This window comes from Cavia porcellus, unplaced genomic scaffold (assembly GCF_034190915.1).
Source record: "Cavia porcellus strain 051 isolate PalLab524CR breed Dunkin Hartley unplaced genomic scaffold, mCavPor4.1 scaffold_7, whole genome shotgun sequence".
In the NCBI taxonomy this organism is placed as follows: domain Eukaryota; kingdom Metazoa; phylum Chordata; class Mammalia; order Rodentia; family Caviidae; genus Cavia; species Cavia porcellus.
Window position 1 is genome coordinate 50246226 of NW_026947490.1, and position 20295 is coordinate 50266520.

The 20295-nt window shown below is 40.2% G+C and overlaps 1 protein-coding gene across 8 annotated transcripts in view; it reads left to right on the top strand.

The window, feature by feature from the left end:
• The window catches only part of Ddr2 (discoidin domain receptor tyrosine kinase 2), a 137259-nt gene that overhangs the window by 12374 nt on the left and 104590 nt on the right, over positions 1-20295 (top strand). For 5 of the 8 annotated variants that reach the window (XM_063253580.1, XM_063253579.1, XM_063253584.1 and 2 more), the window contains exon 2: positions 4481-4631. In XM_063253580.1, the coding sequence (XP_063109650.1) occupies positions 4630-4631 (2 nt within the window). In that variant the 5' untranslated portion in view covers positions 4481-4629. Of the gene's footprint in view, positions 1-4480; positions 4632-13078; positions 13953-20295 lie in introns of those variants that run through there. The other 3 variants (XM_063253583.1, XM_063253585.1, XM_063253586.1) reach the window with 2 other exon arrangements.

The following is a 20295-nucleotide window of genomic DNA, read 5'->3' on the forward strand; positions in this document are numbered from 1 at the left end:
CTCTTACCTGGCAGGTGGTAATGGAAACGGAGTTGTTCTCCCCCCACCACCCAATGGCAGTGAACCCCAAGATTCTATTTTTGATTTATTTTTCCACATCATTTCACCTGCCTCAGACTTCCATAACTGCTTTCACATAGTGGAAACTCAAACATCTATGTCCAACACCAAACTCTTCGAATGTCAGTTCAAATTTCTACCTCTCTGTTGGTGGAGTCTACCTTCTTCTACGCTAAGGAACCCAAATTCCTTATGTTCAAAACCAAACTCACAATCTTCCTTTACAAATGAATTCCTTCTTTGTTTTCCAAAGCTTTAAAAAATTAGGATGTGCTTCTGATCACATGCAGACTAGCAACACAGTTTGTTTTTTTTAACTCCTTCTTACTTCCCTCCTGTTGCTTTTCATGGGTTAATCTTCAGTCCTTTCCCCTTTATTACTAAACCTCCATATGATTCCTTTCCTGATGTCATTATTCTAGCTCAAGTTTCAGAAGGTTCTCTGCCCCTTTAAAGCTTCCCCCACACAAGCTCAGCCTCACAGAGCTTCCTGTAGCCTGCTGTTCCTCTGTTGCAGAGTTTGCTGTTTGCCCGTCACCCTGGCCATTCATAGCTCTGTGTGTCCCATCTCAACCATCTTCCATTTTTCTTCTCAATTACATCCGTTCCTGTGCTCTAGCCAACTGCTTATTGATTTCCTCACCTTGTAACTTGCCTATTTGAATTGTCCCCTTCCTTGGTCTTCCATCTTTACTTTCACCCTGAATGAGTCCTACAGATCTTTGAAGAGTCAGCTCAAATGCTGCGTCTTTGCTCCTTCAACAAGTCCTTATGGAACACTCAGCTGGCTCAGTTTGCCCTTCTGGTTGCACTTGATTCTTTTCTCCACTAACCCAGATATATACAGTTTTCTGTGTGTAGTGTATTTGAGAGACATCCATAGACTCAGCCAACCCCAGATAGAAAACATTTAGAACTTCCAAAAAATCCCAGAAGCAGAATGTGAGCTTCCCGTGTGCTGAGCACTAGGCTGAACCCAGTCAAGAGAAGTGTGCAGGCTTGTGCAATTGCCTGCCATTTCCCACTTCTTCAGTCTCTTGCCAAGCACTGCCCGTGTGAGCACTGGGCCTGGCATTTCATCCGTGTTCTCTTTGCCCAGGCCTGCACCAGTTGCATCAGTATTGAACACATTTTCTTGTCATTATTCCCTAAATAACATAGCGTGGCAACTATCTACACAGGATTTATATTTGTTAGACATGAAAAATGGTCTACAGAAGATTTACCATTTTTTTTTTTTTTATCGGTACCGGGGATCGAACTCCCGACTGCCTACATGCAAAGCAGGTGCTTATGCCGCTGAGCTAAATCCCCAGCCCCTTACAGAAGATTTAAAGTACTTAGAAGCATGTACACAGATTATATGCAAGTGTTATTGCATTTTATATAAGGAAATGAGCATCTGGAGATTTGAGTATCCTTGGGGGGCCTTAGACCATGGGGACTGATGGATGATAGAATAGTTATCTACATTATAATATACACGATTACGTCTTTGAAACCAAAGAACATGTTTTATTCATCTTTATGTCATGTACAGTGCCTATTATATACTGGGAGTTCAGAAATTTTCTTGGATAAATTAATATTATATTATTAGGCTATTAAAACAGCAATCTATAAATAGAAATAATATAATAACCATAACCATTAACCTACTAATGAAGTACTACTTAACCTTAAATAAACTAAGCAATCTATAATAATTCAAAACTACTGAAGTCTTGGTTTTGATATTCTGTCATCCTACTTTGTGGCTAGTTTAGGAATGACTTTCTGAAGATTTTTTGATTTTAATTTTAATGACAACATTGGGTTAGTAAGGTAGGCATGGTGGCTCATACTTGTAATCCTAATACTCTGAGAGGATCATAAATTCAAGCCCAGCCTAGATAATTTAGTAATTTTACAAGAATCTGCTGAAGAAGAGAGAGAGAAAGAGAGAAGAGAGAGAGAGCCAGAGAGAGAGACAGACAGAGACAGAGAGACAGAGAGACAGGAAGACAGAGAGACAGAGCTAGAGAATGAGAATTAATAAATCATCTTCCCCTGAGAGACTACCAAACCTGAGTAGATTTTCTCTAGGTTCTATGGCTTTGCAAATACAAACCCCACCAGGCTATGTAATTTCAGAGGCACACTGGAAAGTTGAAACAAAAATGTAGGCACTGTTGGTGCCCATTTTCCTGGCATGGGAAGATGGAAAGTGGACTTGTGCCTCTGATCATGAATCAGACAGATGACAAACACTTCAGGAAATACCCTTTTGGTTGGGAAAATAATTCTTAGCCATCTATACATGCCCCAGTCTCCTTTATTGACAGACTTTCTAAAAATACTAGATCATCAAGATCCCCTGAAAAACCAGTATAGTCCAGGACACACTAACAGTCCCACAACACATTTCTGTTCATAGAGCAATTGAGGGAGGGTAGCAATTACTCAGTGCTGAGTATCTACTATGTGGTAGGATGGTTTTATATGTAATCAGTTTTTCTTATAACTTTAGAAATAGGAACCTTAATCTCTATTGTACAAGTTAGTAGAAATACAGTAACTTCCAGAGAGAGCATGGCTAGTAAGTCTCAGAGGGAGGCAAAGAACCCAGTTGATCTGTATAATGTTTAGCCTTTGAGACTTTCCATGGGATTGGACCAGATTAGCTGTAGGATGTGGGGTTTTCTTTAGTTTCTACATCAGGGAAATTTTGAACCACCAGGATTAATCTTTTTCCATGTTAGTACTGTGGAGAAATAGCTTTCAGAAGCAGTGTTTAGGAAAGGTGGGGCCCTGCTTCCTCTCTCATGATGCTGAGGGATGTGATGATGATGGATGCATTTCAAGCGAGGCTAATGTTTGCAAACTTCCTGCACGCGTAGGCTCAGATAGCGTCAGTGCACGCTGTTTCTGGAGGAGCGAGGCTAGTCCCAGTTGGAAAGAGTCAGATAAAGTAAAAATCTGTTTTCTCAAGTCTGTGAGACTTTAATCAAATGTCTTGTGGTAAACTAGAAACCAGGGGAAAGTTATCTGAAGATACATAGCATCAGTTCTTGCTTTGTGTGACCATTTTATTTCCACTAAGAAACTGGCAGTTTACTATAGCCATTCAGTAAAATACAGCACTACCCCATCTCACTGTATGGTTCTTTTTTTTTTTTTTTTTAATTTATTTTTTGGTACCGGGGATTGAACTCAGGACCTTGTGCTTGCCAGGCAGGCACTTATGCCACTGAGCTATACCCCTGGCCCTCCCATCTCATTATACGCCTGTAATTATACCATTCAAAGAATATGTAGGTCACAGAAAAGAGGTAATAAGTGGGCTGAAATGGAACCATCCCTAACACATCTAATAGAAAACCAAGGTGAGATGCAGTCTGCTAATTCTTGAATTTTTTGGTACTGGAGACTGAACCTAGGGTTTTCACACTGAGTTACATCTCCAGGCCTCTTCTATTTTTTGAGATGGGGTCTCACTATTTTGCTAAATTGCCCAGGGTGTTCAAACTTATGATTGTCCTGCCTTAAATGTATATATGTATATATAAAATTTTCAGAAAACCAATTGTCTGTGAAGCAGGGGATGATAGTCAAAGGTGTATGTAAGACTTACTTTCTATTATATGGGATGTTGTCTGAGATCCTTGGGAATGCTTACGACCCTTTTGGAAGATTTACAAGATCAAAATTATTTTCACAATAATACTTAGTTGTCTTTGCTTTTTTTTTTAAACTCTTAGTCTCCCTTGAGTTTTCAAACGTTAAATGATGTGTGATTATTACAACAAATTGAGTCAAAAAGAAGATATAATAATCCAACTGTGTTTGAAGCCAGACAATTAAGAGAGGACCAAAAATATTTTTTAAAATGTTAGTTTTTTTAGTAAATTTTCTTTGAAAAAGGTTATTTTTCATAAAAATCGCTATTTAAGTTAACATAATTACTATTCTTTGAGGAATTAACATACAATAAATTTAAAATTCTCACTTAAGTCCAGTGGTTCATGCCTAAAATCCCAGATATGTAGGAGACTGAGACAGGAGGATTAGAAGTTCAGAAATAGTCTCAGCAACTTAGTAACCTAACAAGAGTCTATCTCAAAGTAAAAATAAAATAAAATAAAATAAAATAAAATAAAATAAAATAAAATAAAATAAAAAACTGGTGATGTGCCGAAGCCTCTGGATTCAATCCTCAATACTGCCAAAAAAAAAAAAAAATCTCTAATTTAATTTGTAAGTGGGTAACTATCAGGAGATATAAACAAAATTCCTCTGAGGTTCCCTGGAATGTGTCCAGCCCCTCAGGGCTTGGTGTTCCTGGAAGTTGTGTAGTTGTGGACAGGAATGCCAGGGAGGAGTGAAGGAAGCAGAACTTTGTAACACAATTTTGCTTTTTCTCTTTTCCTTCCCCACAAAGGGAAACCTTCCAGCCGCCTGGGAGTCAATGCTCTACAACATTCTGACGCTGTGGCTTGAATTATTTTAAAGGAGCTGAAATAATTGAAGAGAAGCAGAGGCCGGCTGCTGTTTGATTCCTTCTGCACCGAGAATGTTTTGCACCCATTGATGTAAGTATGGCCTGTCGCTGTGCCGTCCTGCAGGAGTTGAAGGACCTAGCACGAGAGGTGTGGCTCCTTTTGAAGCTTGCCTTCATCCTGGCTTGTGTCAGGGGAATTGTTGAACAGTTGGGCTCGGTGCCTAGAGCCAACATCAAAGGTGGAGACAATGTGTTTGATTATATAGAAAACCTGATGGTCGTCGCTTCTTAACTCTTTCTATTTCTGCAGAGTCAGTTGTCACCAGCTCTAGCTTAGAAGCAGTCTTGGGTGTCCTGGGTCACACCTCTGAGTGACCCAGGGCATCTGGCCTCTTGCTGGGACTTTTCCATCTCCATTTAAACTTCTGGGATTCCTGGATGAATGTGTGTTCTTTCGTATGACCATCTCATTAAAATTATTTTCTAAGCTGTGTTCTTCCAGTAATAATTTGAAGTGAGTTACAGAAAAACAATACTGAATAAAACCACCAAAGCCAGGATAATAGCGTAGGACTCTGTAACAAAATTTGGAAGATTACATGCACAAGAACATTGTGCTCTGCAGATCAGCACAGCCCTAAGCTGATGAGGGAAAAGTGAGAAGAGTGCTATGCTATAGAGCTTTTACTGGGAAACAGGAAGCATTCCCACTTATCAAGGTGGTCTGTCATAGTGAATTTTGGTCCAAAAGAAAGTTGGTTTATGCTTTGGGAAGTTCAGGTCCCGTCAGTGAAGGTAGTACTGCAACCATTCCGTGCCTCTGAGACCGTCCTACTTTGGAGCGTGTTGAAATCAGAAACTTTATTTCCTTTGTGCCTGCATCTCTGCACTTGGTACAGGAACTGGTGTAGGGAAGACGCTTAGTGGGAACCCACTGATGCCGCTTAGACCTTCCCAGAGCTCTCCCAGCTTCTGAAGTACTCACTGCACTAGTGAATAAGTGTGTGCAAGAGGGAAGTGTGAGTGATGGGTGGTTACTGGGTAAGGTAGGGGGTAAAGTAGTGCTTTTTCACATTCTCGAGGAGAATTTTTTTCAGTGCCACAAGGCTTCTTGGATTAGATATTGCTCTCTGTTTATTATCTAGAGATATTATTACTTCTTAACCTCTTTGTGGTGATAACTCAAAGTTTAACTCCTAGCTTTAAAGCAGAGGACAAGCTGCCTTGAAATTTGCTTTTTAATTTTTCCTTGTCTCTTTCTGTCTCTTCTTTTCCCCTCCATACTTTTCCTTTGTTCCTTCCTTCCTCCCTCCCTTCCTTCTTTCCTTCCCATAATAAACTCTTGGTGCTGGAGAATTAAAAAGTCGTAACAAGAGCCTTCACAATGTACATTTCAGAATGAATAAGTCAGAGCTATGCTAACCACTAATCAGAAGTTATTATAGGGTTTCTCTGCTACATTAGGTTCCTCAAACTTTATTTATCTATGAATCATTTTGCTTTACCTTTCAGAAACTGTGATTGTGGTCTTTTCTTCCTCTGCCACCATATTTTAAATAACTATGTCCAGAGTCATTTCAGTGTCCATGGCATGCGCTGTGCGCAGCCCAGACCTGGAAGCCTGCTGCGGTGCCCTCTCCATCCCAGTCTCCTAGCAGGACACTCGAAACTCTCTCCCAAGTACTCCCAAGTTCTTAGACTCCCCCAGGCAGGAGTCTTCAGGCCACCAACCCAGGCTCATTCTTTTTTAGGGCATGTTGAGACTATTTTAGTCTGTTTAGAAATGTAACAGTTCTTAGCTTGTTTTCTAAGTATCAGGATGACCAAATAGTTTAGAGGAAAGGGAGAGCTATTAACAGGAAAGCTGAAACATCAGGCGCTGTCTGTATGTGTGCTCACCTGCCTTTCAAAGCATTTGCATGTTTGGGGCATACTGAGAGGCAGCTACGGGCAGCCTTTGAGGATCGACTCCCTGGATTCCGGTCTGCTGTTTGCTAGGGGAGAGGAGTTCTGGCATGGATTTCATGGCTGCTGAGTCTTACTGAGGGGGCAGCAGGGAGTGTCTCACCTTTGGGTGTTACAGCTCCCGGGGGAGATGGCTGCAGGCAGCCTGTCCCTCATCCCCTGCGTCTCCTCCCTCCTCTTTCTGTCCTCCTTTTTCCCCACGTGTTCCACCTCCCTGATTTACTCATGTTTCCTGATCCTGATTCTCTCACTTTCTGTGTTTCTCCTGTTTTCTTTTTTAGTCGATTTCATATTTTTTTCAGATTCCTTTATTTATGAGTCTTTCTCAACTTTATCATTATAAACACAGATTAGCAGCCAGACTAACAGTTCCTTCCATAAAACCATTATACAACATCAAGGTGCATCTTAAAATACATTCTCCATGCTGGATTAGAATAACATTTCCCTCTCCCTCTTTTTCCTATTGTCTGTCTTTTATCTTGTCCTTTATATATCACATTTCTCATAGAAGAGAAACTATGCAGTATTCAAGCTTGTGCCTCTGATTCACTTCATTTAACTTTATGGTGTCAAGGTGCATCTATTTTCCTACAAATGATTGAAGCTTTTCCTTCTTTATGGCAGAATAGTATTCCAAGTGCACACATGCCACACCTTTTTTATCTATTGATGGAGATATAGATTGTTTCCAAGATTTAGCTATTATATATTGTACTGTTACAATCATGGGTATACAGATATCACCGTGATATGGTGTCTTTAAATCTTTCAGGAAGATACCCAGAAAGAAAATACCTAGGTTAAATGGAATTTCTCGTTTTAGGTTTTTGAGGAGTCTCCATACTGATTTCCATAGTGCTTGTACCAGTTTGCACTGCCACCAACGATGAAATGGGGTTTTCCTCTGTAGCCTCTCTAGCATTTGTTCTTGATTAATTACTTGATGATTGACATTATTCCTAGAGTAAAATGGAATCTCAATATTGTCTTAGTTTGTGCTTCTCCAATGGTCAGCGATATTGAATGTGTTTTCATGTGTTTATTAGCCATTTATACTTCTTAATCTGAGAAGTATGTTCATGTCAGATGTCTCCTTTATTGAATATTTATATTTGGTGGGTTCTTTATAGTCTTTGAGTTCTTTATATATTCTAGAAATTAGTCCTTTGTCTGAGGAGTAGCTTGCAAATTTTTTTCCTATTCTCTAACATGTCTCTTTACTCTGTTGTTTCCTGTGCAGTGCAAAAGATTTTTAATTTGATTGGCTTCTATTTGTTCACATTTGGTTTTATTTCTTGTGTAATCAGGGTTCTGTTCAGAAAGTTTTTGTCTATACCTTTGTCTTCAAGAATTTTACTTGTTTTGTCTTCCAGCAGGTTGTGTTTTCAATATTGAGATCTTTGATTCATTCTGATTTTAGTTTAGTTCTTACTATGCTTTCTCTTTGGTCTCTCCTGTGTCTATTTTTCTATCCACCCCCATCCTCTCCCTCCTCTCCGTTTGTCATTCACACTTTCTTTATTTCCCTCTTTCTCCCAAAATAATTCTCCCCAAATTGCTACAGGGCAATCCAAAAGAATGACTCTATTAATATGAATTTTGCCTTGAAAAAGAAAGGCCTGTATTCCCATTGTATACTGATTTTATTTCAAGCATGAGAATCTGTTTTTTCACATAGCAATAGCCTATGGCTGGTTACTTTCTCAGGCATCTCTAATCAGAGGCTCTGGTTTCAAGTTTCCAGAGCCTGAGCTTCTCAGGGCACGAAGATGAGAGACCTGGATATTAGAGATGGGATTGCAGTGGGGGTGGCTTGAGTTTGGGATGCTGACAGGAACAAACCTGAGAACCACCTGCTTGTTACAAAATAGCTGAGATAAATGAGACAAATGTGATTGCGTTGCTACAAAACTCAACATTTCAGATTTTGGAATTTGGTTGTGCCAAGATTATTTAAGAAAGGTAAGATCAGAATAAGAATTCAACTAATTAGTGATTGCATGGCTTTTGTGGGTGTACCATCAGAGAGGGGAAATTAATAGTAACTGAAGAATGAAACCTTTTATAGGAAAGTGAGGATGTAGTGTGCAAAGATGACAGACATTTCTAGATATGCAGAGTTCTAGAAATGTTCTGAAAAGTATAACCTTCAACAATATAAGTGAATAACTGGTTGGCTAGTTAACCATATAGGTCTTCTTTGTTCATAGGATTAAAGAATTTTGCGTAATTTTTACTTACTGAAAAGTAAGAACACTACTACCACGCGTAGTGGTGCATGCCTGAAATCACAGCACACTAGAAGGCTGAGGCAGTAGGATTGCAAGCTTCTGCCCAGTCTGGGCAACCTACTGTCTTAGTAAACCTTTGTCTTAAAATAGAAATAAATAAATAAATAAATAGTGGTGGGGATGCAGCTCAGTGCAATGGCCCTGGATTCATTCCACAGCAGTGCTACCAAAAATCATTAAAAATAAAATAAAACAAGAACATTGTATGTGATGTGTAAGGTATTGTGGAAGTGGTCTGGAGGGACATGCACATAAATACATGAGATGATCCAGGCACCTGTTTCTCATGGGCTAAAAGGAGAGGAGGACACCAAGAAAAAGAACTACGCTCAAGAGAAGTAAGCAACAGTCAAGAGGGTGGGGCATGGTCGGAGAAAGGAGAAGATCCTTGTTGCTGGTTTCATCAAAGAGCAAATGCCCGTAACGTGGATGGTGTGGGTCCTGGGTCAAACCTCAGAGCTGGGAAGGAGTTCAGTGTGTGTATGGGAAGACGTGGGTCAGTTACAATGATGGGGCTGATAGATGCCAAGTATTCACAGAGACCTGTGCTGGGCATGTAGGGTAGAGAAAAGGGAGGGCACAGCAGTCTCCTTGGAGCACGGAGCCAGTGGAAGAGTGGTGCAAGATAAAGCTGGGAAGAAGAGCAGTCACCAGACTCAGGTGAGCCCCGGCTGCTGGCTGGAGGAAGACATCTGGACACCCTCTTAGGAATCCAGTGTCTGCACTGTACATGCTCCAGAAGGGAAGGACGCATACACTTTTGGACACGCTCATTCCTGATGTCTGTCTTGCTGAATTTGAATACAGTGCTGAACCCGATTTAAGGTGCCATAACAATAATTCATGGCAGGAAATATTTAGGAGACTAAAACCCATAAATGCATGAGACATTTTGAGCCAATATTTCTGCTTTCTCAATCTCTTATTTTGCTCTGATCTTTACAGAGCTTCTGAAGAGTAGAGTAAAGGGTTAGCCACAAACGTTGTTGGTCCCAGAGCAAATCTTGGGCTGTTAGTAAAAATCCTATTTTCATTGTTTCAATTCTTTTGGCTTTGCATTTTTCATATTACATTAAACATTTTAGCTCCAAATTGTGATCCGTGGTAATAGCATTGTTAATGTTCCTGGCTGGTGGCATTCTTAGAACTGCCTTCTAAGCTCGAGTCTACTCAAAGCTCCAGCTTCCTGGACCGCAGAGATGCTGGTTCCTTACTTAGGTGGATAGGAAGGATTTAGAATCTCTTTTCTTGACACATAGCATTTTCCAGAGATTCTCACAGGTATCTCATTTGGCATATAAGAGAAATTATAGTTTCTTGTATTGACTAATTCTTTCATGTAGGAGTTTCTCTTCTTAAAGGATTATAATGCCCTCTTAGCTACGGCCTGAGTCTGTCATATAGTTCAATGTATATCTATATCTATATCTATATCTATTTCTTTCTTTCTTTCTTTTAAAGATAAGATCTCATTAAGTTGCCCAGACTGGGTTTAAACTTTTGATCTTCTTGCCTCAGCCTTTCTTAATGCTGAGATTGTGGGAGTACAGGTGGATGCTACCACATGTAGCTCAGTATCAGCTTTTATGGTACACAGTTTTAAGTAGATTTTTGCTACTTGACATATTGACAACATCGAGATTTTCATCATTTCAGTCCTATTAGATAAAAAGAGAATTTGAAAAATGGTATTTGAGACCTATCTGTGTCCTGATGTAGGACACACAAATCTCATGTGGACTGAAGGCTAAGTGCAGATTCTGACACTGCTTATAGTTACTTAGATAATGATAGAATAACCAAGCCTCAGAGTCTCCTGTCCCCACTCTCTATTCTCAATTTGAAGATATTATTTTCTCCTCACTGTGACACTCCTGTACAGAGAGAACACTTTATTACAAATGTTGGTTATTCATGGTCCATAAAATAAACCTAGCCCACAAACCTGTTTTATAAATAAAGTTTTATTAGAGCGTAGCTCTATTTCTTTAATTTCTTTACATATCATGTATGGCTTCTTGTATATTCTTATTGGGTGAGTTGAATAATTATGCTAGAGACATATGAGCCAAAAAGCCTAAATTATTTATCATTTGGACCATTATGAAAAAATGTTTACTGAACCTGGTTTATAAAATGAACCCTAAATATTTCCTCAAAGGAAAGAAGGGGTTGTGATCTTTTGCCCATGGCAAAATCTGTAAGCCCATTTTAATTCATCTGTGTTTTTAGAGAAGGTAAATCATAAATCAAAGTTCCCAGGTAGACAACAAAGAATCTTGAGTCCAAACTAATCCAGATAGTAGTATCCAGAATGTGTGACTTTCCAAAGCTCATTTAATACCTCCTTCCTTGCAGAAATGATTATAACTTCATTAAGCTCATTCCTTCATCTACAAATTTATTTCTTTAGTTGTTCAAAGTAAGTCTGACTTTCCCCAAGAATTTGAAAGCACGAAGAGGGAGTTCTGAGTAGAAATATGTTTGTGACCAAAAGGAAATAGAATCAATCCTCATATAGGTTGTGTTTGTGATTTACACCTGAAAAAGTACTGTTTGGTCCTAGCCTGAATCTTGAGCTGTTCTCAGTACAGCCAGATTCAGATGGTGTGGGTGTGTTTCTGTCAACTTTCCTGGAGAATTTCATCACCTGTCTCTTACTTAGTGTTTTTGAATTGTGCAGTTATGGCGCACTCACACACACACACACACACACCAAGGATGGCTCCGTGTGCATGTCAAGCACACACAGAGGAAGTTGAGATTTGGGCCAAGCAGCAGGAAATGCAGAACAGGGACTGGCATGGAGGCATCTGTTCCATGAGCATGATGGATTAGAGCCAGAGGTCGTGGGAGGAAGGAGGCAGGCTTCATGAAATTACTTGAGGATGTGGGCACTCTGCTCCAATCTCCAAGTCCTGGAGAACCTGCTTTTTCTTTCACACCACATTTCAGAGGAAGTGGGTGTAGGAGAACTGGGATCTTTCTTCCTCATCCAGAGTAATCTGGAGCCAGAGAGGCTTAAAGTGGGATTCCTTCTTGTAGCTTAGAATCTTTAGTTTTAGTTCAGTTTCCCTCTTTGTTGCTTAGCTTGGGATATTAGCAGAGCATTTTGAGAAGACATATGTGGGAAATCTTCTTTTTCCCTCAATTCTAGAATCTGTCTAACCTCCAACCAATTCTAAAAGACTGTAGGAGTGAATTGGGCCACTTAATGTTGAGAACTGCCTGGCCTGTGCTGAGGAATCCTTATGAAATTCCAGGAGGTATGTTAGCTTAGCTGGTCTGCATATGGGGATTTTAAAGACAAAGTTACAGCTTGAGTTGACATTTCAGTCACTCTCTAAAGTAGAAGAAGTATCATTCATTCATTCAAATGATTATTGATTGAAAAAGTTACTATTTAAGGGGAGAGTGGGGAAAACATGAATTGGAGAATCAGCCTTCTCTTGAATTCATGTTGTAGTTTTCCATCTATGGACTAACAAAATCCTCATTCAAATTGCAATTCAGTTGACACGATTCTTGCCTCCACACCCATCTTCTCCAAATCACACATTGGGCTAGATATGTCTTTCTATCTTTTGCAGCAACTTTTGCATATTTACTCTGCTTTTAGATCACATTATGTGGAGATCACTATTTATGTGGCCACCTCTCTCCTGAGACTGTAAAGTCATGATAGAAGACAGTATCATTCATGCCTTTTCGCTCCTAATGTCTATAGAGTTTAGAAATTAAACATGGCCCTGTGGCACTCAAAGGACTTGATTGTGTGACTGTACTTCCCTACAAGGTGGTTTTCTCCCATGTAAAATGAAGGTAGCAAACACATACCTTGTGAATTTGTTGTGAGGACTAAGTCAGATAATATGAGGTGCTCCACAGATTCTGTTGTGATTGTCCCAATATCTGCATTGATTGGGATTTTGTAGAAAACAAGAACAAGAATACCAAGGAAACACGTGGGGATGACTTGGTGTTTCCTACACTGAATGACTGAGTAGGCAGATCTGGAGTCGTAGGCTTCTGACTATGGTGACATTGGACAGGGGACCACTCTGGCAAGCTCTATGTCTCTCACACTAGATTACATGCTCACAATAGTGAGGAGATGTCTTACGAATTTCTATATGGCTTTATTCCCCTAAGTACAGCTAAGAAAGCATATAATATAATAATTGGATTTTGATGGGCTCTGCTAAGCCAAAATCTTTTGCTTCCCAAATCTTTCCACATCTCTAGCTTGAATGTGTATTGTTTTGAGAACCCAGGTAGTGGGAAACATAGATTTGGGGAGAGAAAAATGAATCACCTTTGAAACTGTTGAGTGTGAGTTCTGTAGAAAGGGATGGATCTGGAGCCTTATTGCTTAACTTCCCACACGTCACTTTCGGCTACCAAAGTAGACATTGACCCCTTTGTGGTGCTTATTGCTGTGGGTTACGCAGTGAAAAGTACACAGTGAACATTTGTCGATTTGCTGCAAAGTGTTAGATCTTGCTCTTGCATGGGTAACAAAGAACTGCCACAGATGTTAGAGCAGAGCTGAGCAGATCTGTAGGCTGATACGAATTTTGCCTGAGGAAAACTTGATCTTGATGCAGTGTGTAAGAAGGATTGGAAGAGAAAGAAGCTGGGAGTGGGGATTCTTGTCAGGAGACCCAGCACAAGAGCAGGTGGGTATAACAGAGCTTGTAGCAGAGCTATGCCTGGTGGAATAGAGAGGAGAGGACTCTGACTGCACAAGAGGCTGGTGATTTGGCTTTGTCCTTAGTATTAGCTAGCCCAAGAGAAGTTCCTGCTCTGGGAGAAGTGAAGACCAACCTCCTGTGGCTTCAGAACAAAAGGCAGTGATCTCATCCAAAGGGAGATAATGAGAAACACATAGGCCATGGAGAGCAGGAAAGCACCATTAATCTTCCTGTTGCAAAGCTGTACTTTCCAACTCCCTGGACAAGACAGCAGACGTTTTAGCCTGCAGACTCAGCCTTGTGCTAGGAAATGCAAAGCGGAATCCCCCTAATAAATCATAGCACTGATAATATCTGAGAATCTGAGAGGCTGGAGAACATAGGCGGTCAATTTCCAGAACAAGGAAGGGAATATAGTGCTGATCAGAAGAGAAACAACAAAGGAAAATTGGTCAAGAGGTGAGTAGAAACATTTAACCTAGATATTTTTCCACCTCTACAAACTAATTTTATGGATATTTTCCTCCAAATATGAAGCATGTATTACTTAATGCAAAGCTATTAAAATAGGAGAAAATACAACCCAGAATTGTATACATATTTTTTACTTAATGAATAATAAAAAAATTGATTATAGTCTTTAAAATGAATGACTACGTAACCCAAAAATGTACTCATGGCACTGGATGAAATAAAAATAGGAGTCACAAAGTAATGTAGAGTTATGAAATTCACTTATGTAAAAATGAGTAGAAAACAACTGAATGAAAATATGCCAAAATGTTAACTACGTTTGGTTTTTAGGTGAGTTTATGGGAACATTTTTGGTTCTTCATTTTGCTGAAATACTTTAAATGCTCATGTAGTACTTTTATATCAGAGAAAGAAATAAAGTTCATACACTTTCCACAAGAGAAGATATAAAAGGATATTTGTTCCTTTCAGAGAGAATGCATGAAAAATCTAGGTAATCTTTTCTTTGGATTCAGAGATTACTTTTTAAACCCAGAAAGACTTTTGCTTGATCCAAGCTAAATTATTTTTAGATATAGTTCTGTTTCTCAGGACAAAATGATTTCAGGTTTGCTATTTGAGCTCTTCTCAAACATATGGAATAGCTCTCTGTAACCTACGTGGGAAACAAGGTCCCACCCCTTGGACTGGTATCCATGGCCTCGCAGAACTAAATTCCGACGGCTTTTTCCAAATTCATTCCCTACGTGTGTTTTCTTCTTAAATCAAAATCCCTTTCAGACTTCAACTTCCTGTTTCTGAACTCCTGTGACTTTCTGGGGACAACACGTTCACAGGGCATTCATTAAACACTGTAAAGTGGACTGGAAACCTCTTTATGCACCACCAGGTGAGTACGGTGGTGTGATAAGTGCAAGTCAGTCCACTGTCTGGCTCGCAGATGGCTCAGCTGTGAAGTAAAGGTGCGTAGCAAGCAGACTGTTGCCAGGGTTCCTGGAAGCTCTACAGCTTGTGGAATCTTTCCCAGCAGGTGCGCTCATGCACCTGTCTGTATCTTATCTCAGGTGTCACTGCTTCCACAAGTGGCTCTTCTCCTCCTTTCCACTTACACAATTCCACATGTCCTGGTTCGTGTTCCATTTCCTATTTGTTTATCTACTTATTCATCATACAAGAGATCAAACCTAGGGGTGCTCTGCCACTAAGCTACATCCCCAAATTGTTTCTTTTCCTTTTATTATTGTCATTATTATTTTAAGACATAGTCTTACAGAGTTGCCAAGACTGGTTTCTTACTTGTGATTCTTCTGCCTAACCTCCTAAGTAACTTGGATTACAAGTGCGAGCCACTTCTTCTTGATGCCATTTCTGGGGGTTCCAATTAACAGTGACTATGTATACAAATTCCTTGAACACACATATCAAATAGAACCCAACCTGTGTTCCCAGCTATGTAAGGAGAAAAAGATATGTGGAGGATTTTCAGCTTTAAAAATAACTACATACAGGTCCATCATGGGTCTGTGTTTCATTATTTTGAGTCAGGGCCTTATTTTTTATATATATATATTTACAGGATCCTCCAGAGAGTAGTTTCCACTTCTAGCAATTGTTGATTTAACTTTGATTTCTATACGTTTCCTAACATGACCAGAGCACTTCTCTCTTTTCAAATCTCTGCAGATACATTGGTCTCTGTGTTGACCACTGACACATCCACAGTGGACAAAAGCAATGAAACTGGGTATGGACGGAAATATCCAGAGTCTTCACTGTGTTGCAACCCAGGGGACATTGTCAGAAGGATGTGATCAGAGCCATCCTCTGACTCAACCTCATGAGTAGCCAGCACAAAAGCACAGTTCCCAAATGTTTACCCTCTCCCGCTATGCCCACGAAGCATTGTTTTTTCTTCTGCTTCTTATTAACAACATCAGAGACTTTTAATTGTTCAAATGCAAAAATGTTGCTCTATTCATCCTTGAGACTCTTTCTGGAACTAAGCAGGGTGCTAAGCAGAGTAAGAACTCAGTGAGGATTTGTGGAATGGATGAATGAGCAGATGCAAATCAGAGACCTTTATAGCAACAGAGGTAATGTGATCTTGGAAAGAGTACATGGTCATGGAGTGGGAGATGGGCTATCGCTCTGACTTACTGGGAAGGTCACCTTGAGCAAGTTCCTTTATCACTGTGGGGTTGGTCCCCCGATCCCTTGAGAGGTGTATATGTGTGGGGTAAGGATTAAAAATGCACGCCTTAAGGAAAAGGTATGTAAAATCATCTGGCACATTTAGGGAGCTAAAGACTTGGTGTTTATGTAGCACTTTTTCCCTTAATTTTTTAAAAATTAAAAACACTGAAAATCACTAAATGATACTAACTGCTAATTCTACCACTTAAGAACGACATGCTACGAGAAGTAAACTTTTCCTTGCTAGCTCTCTCTTCTAATTCTCCAGATAGGTCTGTTTTCCTTTGCATCTAGCTTTGGTGGTTACCCTTCCTGACGTTTTCCCAAAGTTGCATAGACATATATATGTGCACACATACCAGCTGTAAAATGGAATTTTTTTATATCCATTTAATCTATCTATTTGCCAAGGAGTCAATTATTTTTGAGGAAAAAAAATAATTATTCTTTGAATATAGCGTAAGTTACCACCAATCCCTATTTCCGCTGTTTTGTGAACCACAAAAAAAAAATTGAGTGAACCACATTATGCTGTAAGCTTTGGTGCAGGTACTTCAATCAACAGGGCACTTGCATATGTATTATTCTCTTAAGTTTTAACCACTATGAGAAAGAAGGCTAGAAATTGTTACTCCATGTTACAGATGAAAACAAGAGGAAAGGAAACAAGAGACTTGTCACAGACACACACAGGCCTGTGCAGCGAGACTGCAGTAGAACCCAAATTTCCCAATACCTTGGAAGTCTAATGCTCCTTCCAGCCCTCGCAAGACACACGTCTGCAGGGTGCACCCACAACCACGCAGACAAGCATGAGTCAGTGAGCAGGCTGTTTCACTATACTACACAAACAAAACAAACACACACATGTACGCAAGTCCAATACTCAAAGCCAAGCACTTTGAAAGAAACACATTATGGGTGAGGGAGCAACCAAGGTGACCAGCATCAGAGGAGCTGCTCTTGAATTAGCTGCCATCTTTTTTTTTGCAGTGTGCTCAATATGATATCCAAATGGTGCATGCTTGGGTATTAGGGTGAATAAGTGTGGCAGGAAAATGACAAAGGATACCCTAGCAATAACACTACTCTCTTCCCCCACGGGCAGTATCTAGGGAGACCTGGAGGCGTTTGGTTACAATTGACCTTAATTGGCACCTTTCTTAATTACCCACAGGAAATATCAGCTATGGCATTAAAATTCGCAGATGCAATCTATTGGCATAACTGTTGGAAGCCAAGAAATATTATATTGCTCAGCAGTCAAGACCCTGGGAGAGAAGCTGGCAGGAAGGAGAGTAATTCGGCTGGGAAAAAAAAATGCAAGCTAATGGATTCAGGGGGAAAAAATCTTAGGCACAAAGGGTTGGAACCAGGGTGAGGAATTGAGGCACTTGCCTTGGGTACAAACTTTGAAGAGACACCAAAAAGAATTCAGGGACCAACCTAAATATTATTTTAATATGAATGTAATAAATTATTTGACAAACTACAATCTGAGGGCCAAAAGTTATTTGTAAATAAAACTTAATAAGTCTACTGAAAGTGAAAGTACAGTGTCAGGAGAGATTCAAGCAAATGCTTTGCTTTGTTTTGGTACTGAAGATTGAACCCAGGGTTTTCACACTGAGCTATAGCTCCCGCCCTTTTTTAATTTCGTATTTTGAGACAAAGTTTCGCTATGTCATCAGGTAATACCGAGTTTAAACTTGCAGTCCTCCAGCTTTGGCCCCCCAGAGTGTTGGGGTAATAATAGGTGTACACCACCACAACTGGCTTGACTATTTCTAGTATTTTCCTAGACCTTCTGTAATGAATTACCAGAAACTAGGGGTTTAAAACAACAGAATTCCTTGTCTCCTGGTTCTGCAAACCAGCTGTCAGCAAAGCAAAGGCATCTGAATGTACATTGACTCGGAGTCGGAGGGAGTGGGATCTGGGCTCCATGTCTTTTCTCTTCCCTCGTGTGACTGATCTGTAGCAAAGGTAAAGCATAGGAGAAAACAGAAAAGCTCCCATTACCTCCAAAGTGCCCTGTGGTGTAAGGAAGTCCTAGTGACAGTAGAGAGGCTGGCCATGGATTTAATCAGACTGTGAAGCCTAGCACTTTTGGACATCCACGAAGAACAATTATGCAACCATATTTAGAGGCTCTTTTGGCTGGGATGGCTGAGCATAGAGGTAATTTAGTGAGAATTCATAAAGAGCTTGTGGTAAGCTGAATAATGCCACTAGCTGCTGAAGGACTCCTATATCCTCCCAGTCCCTGGAACCTGTGAATCTGCTACCTGGCATGGCATAAGGGACTTTAGGAGAGTGATGAAGGTTAAGACTTTGGGATGAAAAGATTATTCTGGATTACCTGGCTGGATCTGTTGGAGTCACAAAGGTACTTAGAAGGAGAAAGTTAAAATGATGAGACTGAAGATAAAGAAGATGTAAGGGGGAAAATAGGATCCAGGGAGGAGGAAGATGCTTCTCTGCTGGCCATGGGCCCAGAAACAGAGCTGAGCACATAAAGCTGTGGGCGGAGAGGAAACAGCTTCCTGTTCAGAGTCTCCAGAAGGAACTAAACTCTTTCATTACTCTGCTGTTAGGACTTCTGACTTCCAATTTGTGTTGTTCTGAGTCATGGGCTTTGTGATAATTTATATAGGAGCAACAGAAAACAGAGCTGGCATGTAGTCTGAGGCCAGAGTGCTGGTTGTAAAACCTCCATTTTAAGCTAGAATATTCTAATTTTTTAAAAAATTTTGTTTCTTGAAGAAAAGCTGATGTGGTTAAGTAGTGAGTTACTATTTATTCCCCTACTTTTTTACATCCTCAGTGAGAGAAATCTCATCTCCTCCTCTTCCATAGCATTAAAATTTCTTCCACCAGTTACCCAGGACTCATCAAAGATGTCACTGTTGGCTCAGGAGCTTGGATCTCTCCACCTTGAGGAACCTGCTATTTTTCTCACCTTCTTTCCTGTCTCCAGCTCTGGCTCCTTAGGATGCTGCCTGCTCTTGAGGCTAACAGCCATCATGGATGGCTGCTGTCCAACCTACTGAGATAGCTCTGCAATCCCTGAGTTGCCAAGTCTGGTCCTATGCCCCTCTGACTGGGTTTTCCAGCATACTGGGTATGTATGCTGGAAAAGTGGAAGTGTCATTTTGCTGGAAGTGTCATTTTGATCCACTTTAATGCTATGACCTGGTTGTCTGCACATCATTTTATGAAATAGATTCTTTTAATCTCACTTTGGGATCTCTGTCCCCAACGTGAAGATACCAGACATACCTGAGGACACTGTGCTGAACTTGTCTCTCTCACCATCCAAATGGAGGTGGGTGAATTGACCAACTTGGGCTCTCAATTCTCTCTCTCTTAGAATGAGTGATTCTACTTGGAGGCTCCTCAATGCTTCACCATATGGATTTCTAGAAAATTCTGTCTCAATTCCTGCATTCTCATATTTTGTGGCATAATTCTCAATAGCCAAGTGATGGTGTCAGGCAAGGTGCCTATCAGTGGATGAGTGGATAAGAAAAATGCCATATTTACACACAATGCAATATTATGTGTCCATAAAGAAGTCATCTGCATGAAAATGGATGGAAATAGAGACTGTCATGTTAACCAAAATAAGCCAAACTCAAAAAGACAAGCATGTGTATTTTCTTTCAAATGTGAAATCTACAAACAAACAAACCCCCTTAAATTAGAAGGCAATTGTAAGGATCAGGGAGAAAAACTAGGAAGAGCAATAGGAGTAGATATGATCAAGGAGTGTCGTGCACATACAGGACAGTGCCACAGTGCAACCCATTACTCTGGGTATTCAATATGCACTGGTAAAATAAAAAGAAAATTCCACCTCAGAAGTCCTCGGCGCATGCTAGGCTGTGTCTAAACTCCATCTAGGCTCCTTCATGTATGTCTTCAAATGGAATTCCAGCTGGACCTCTGGCTTCATGTGAATTACGGCTATCAGAGCCAGTATTGAAATGGTTGCTGCTCTTTTTAATTTGCCTAAGTTTTAAATTTTTAGGCTTTTGATCGATACCCTCACACTGTAATCTCTAAAATACCCACAAGACTGAAAATCTTTGAGACCAGCAAGGTGGGGCAGGCCTGAGAGGCTGAGGAAAGA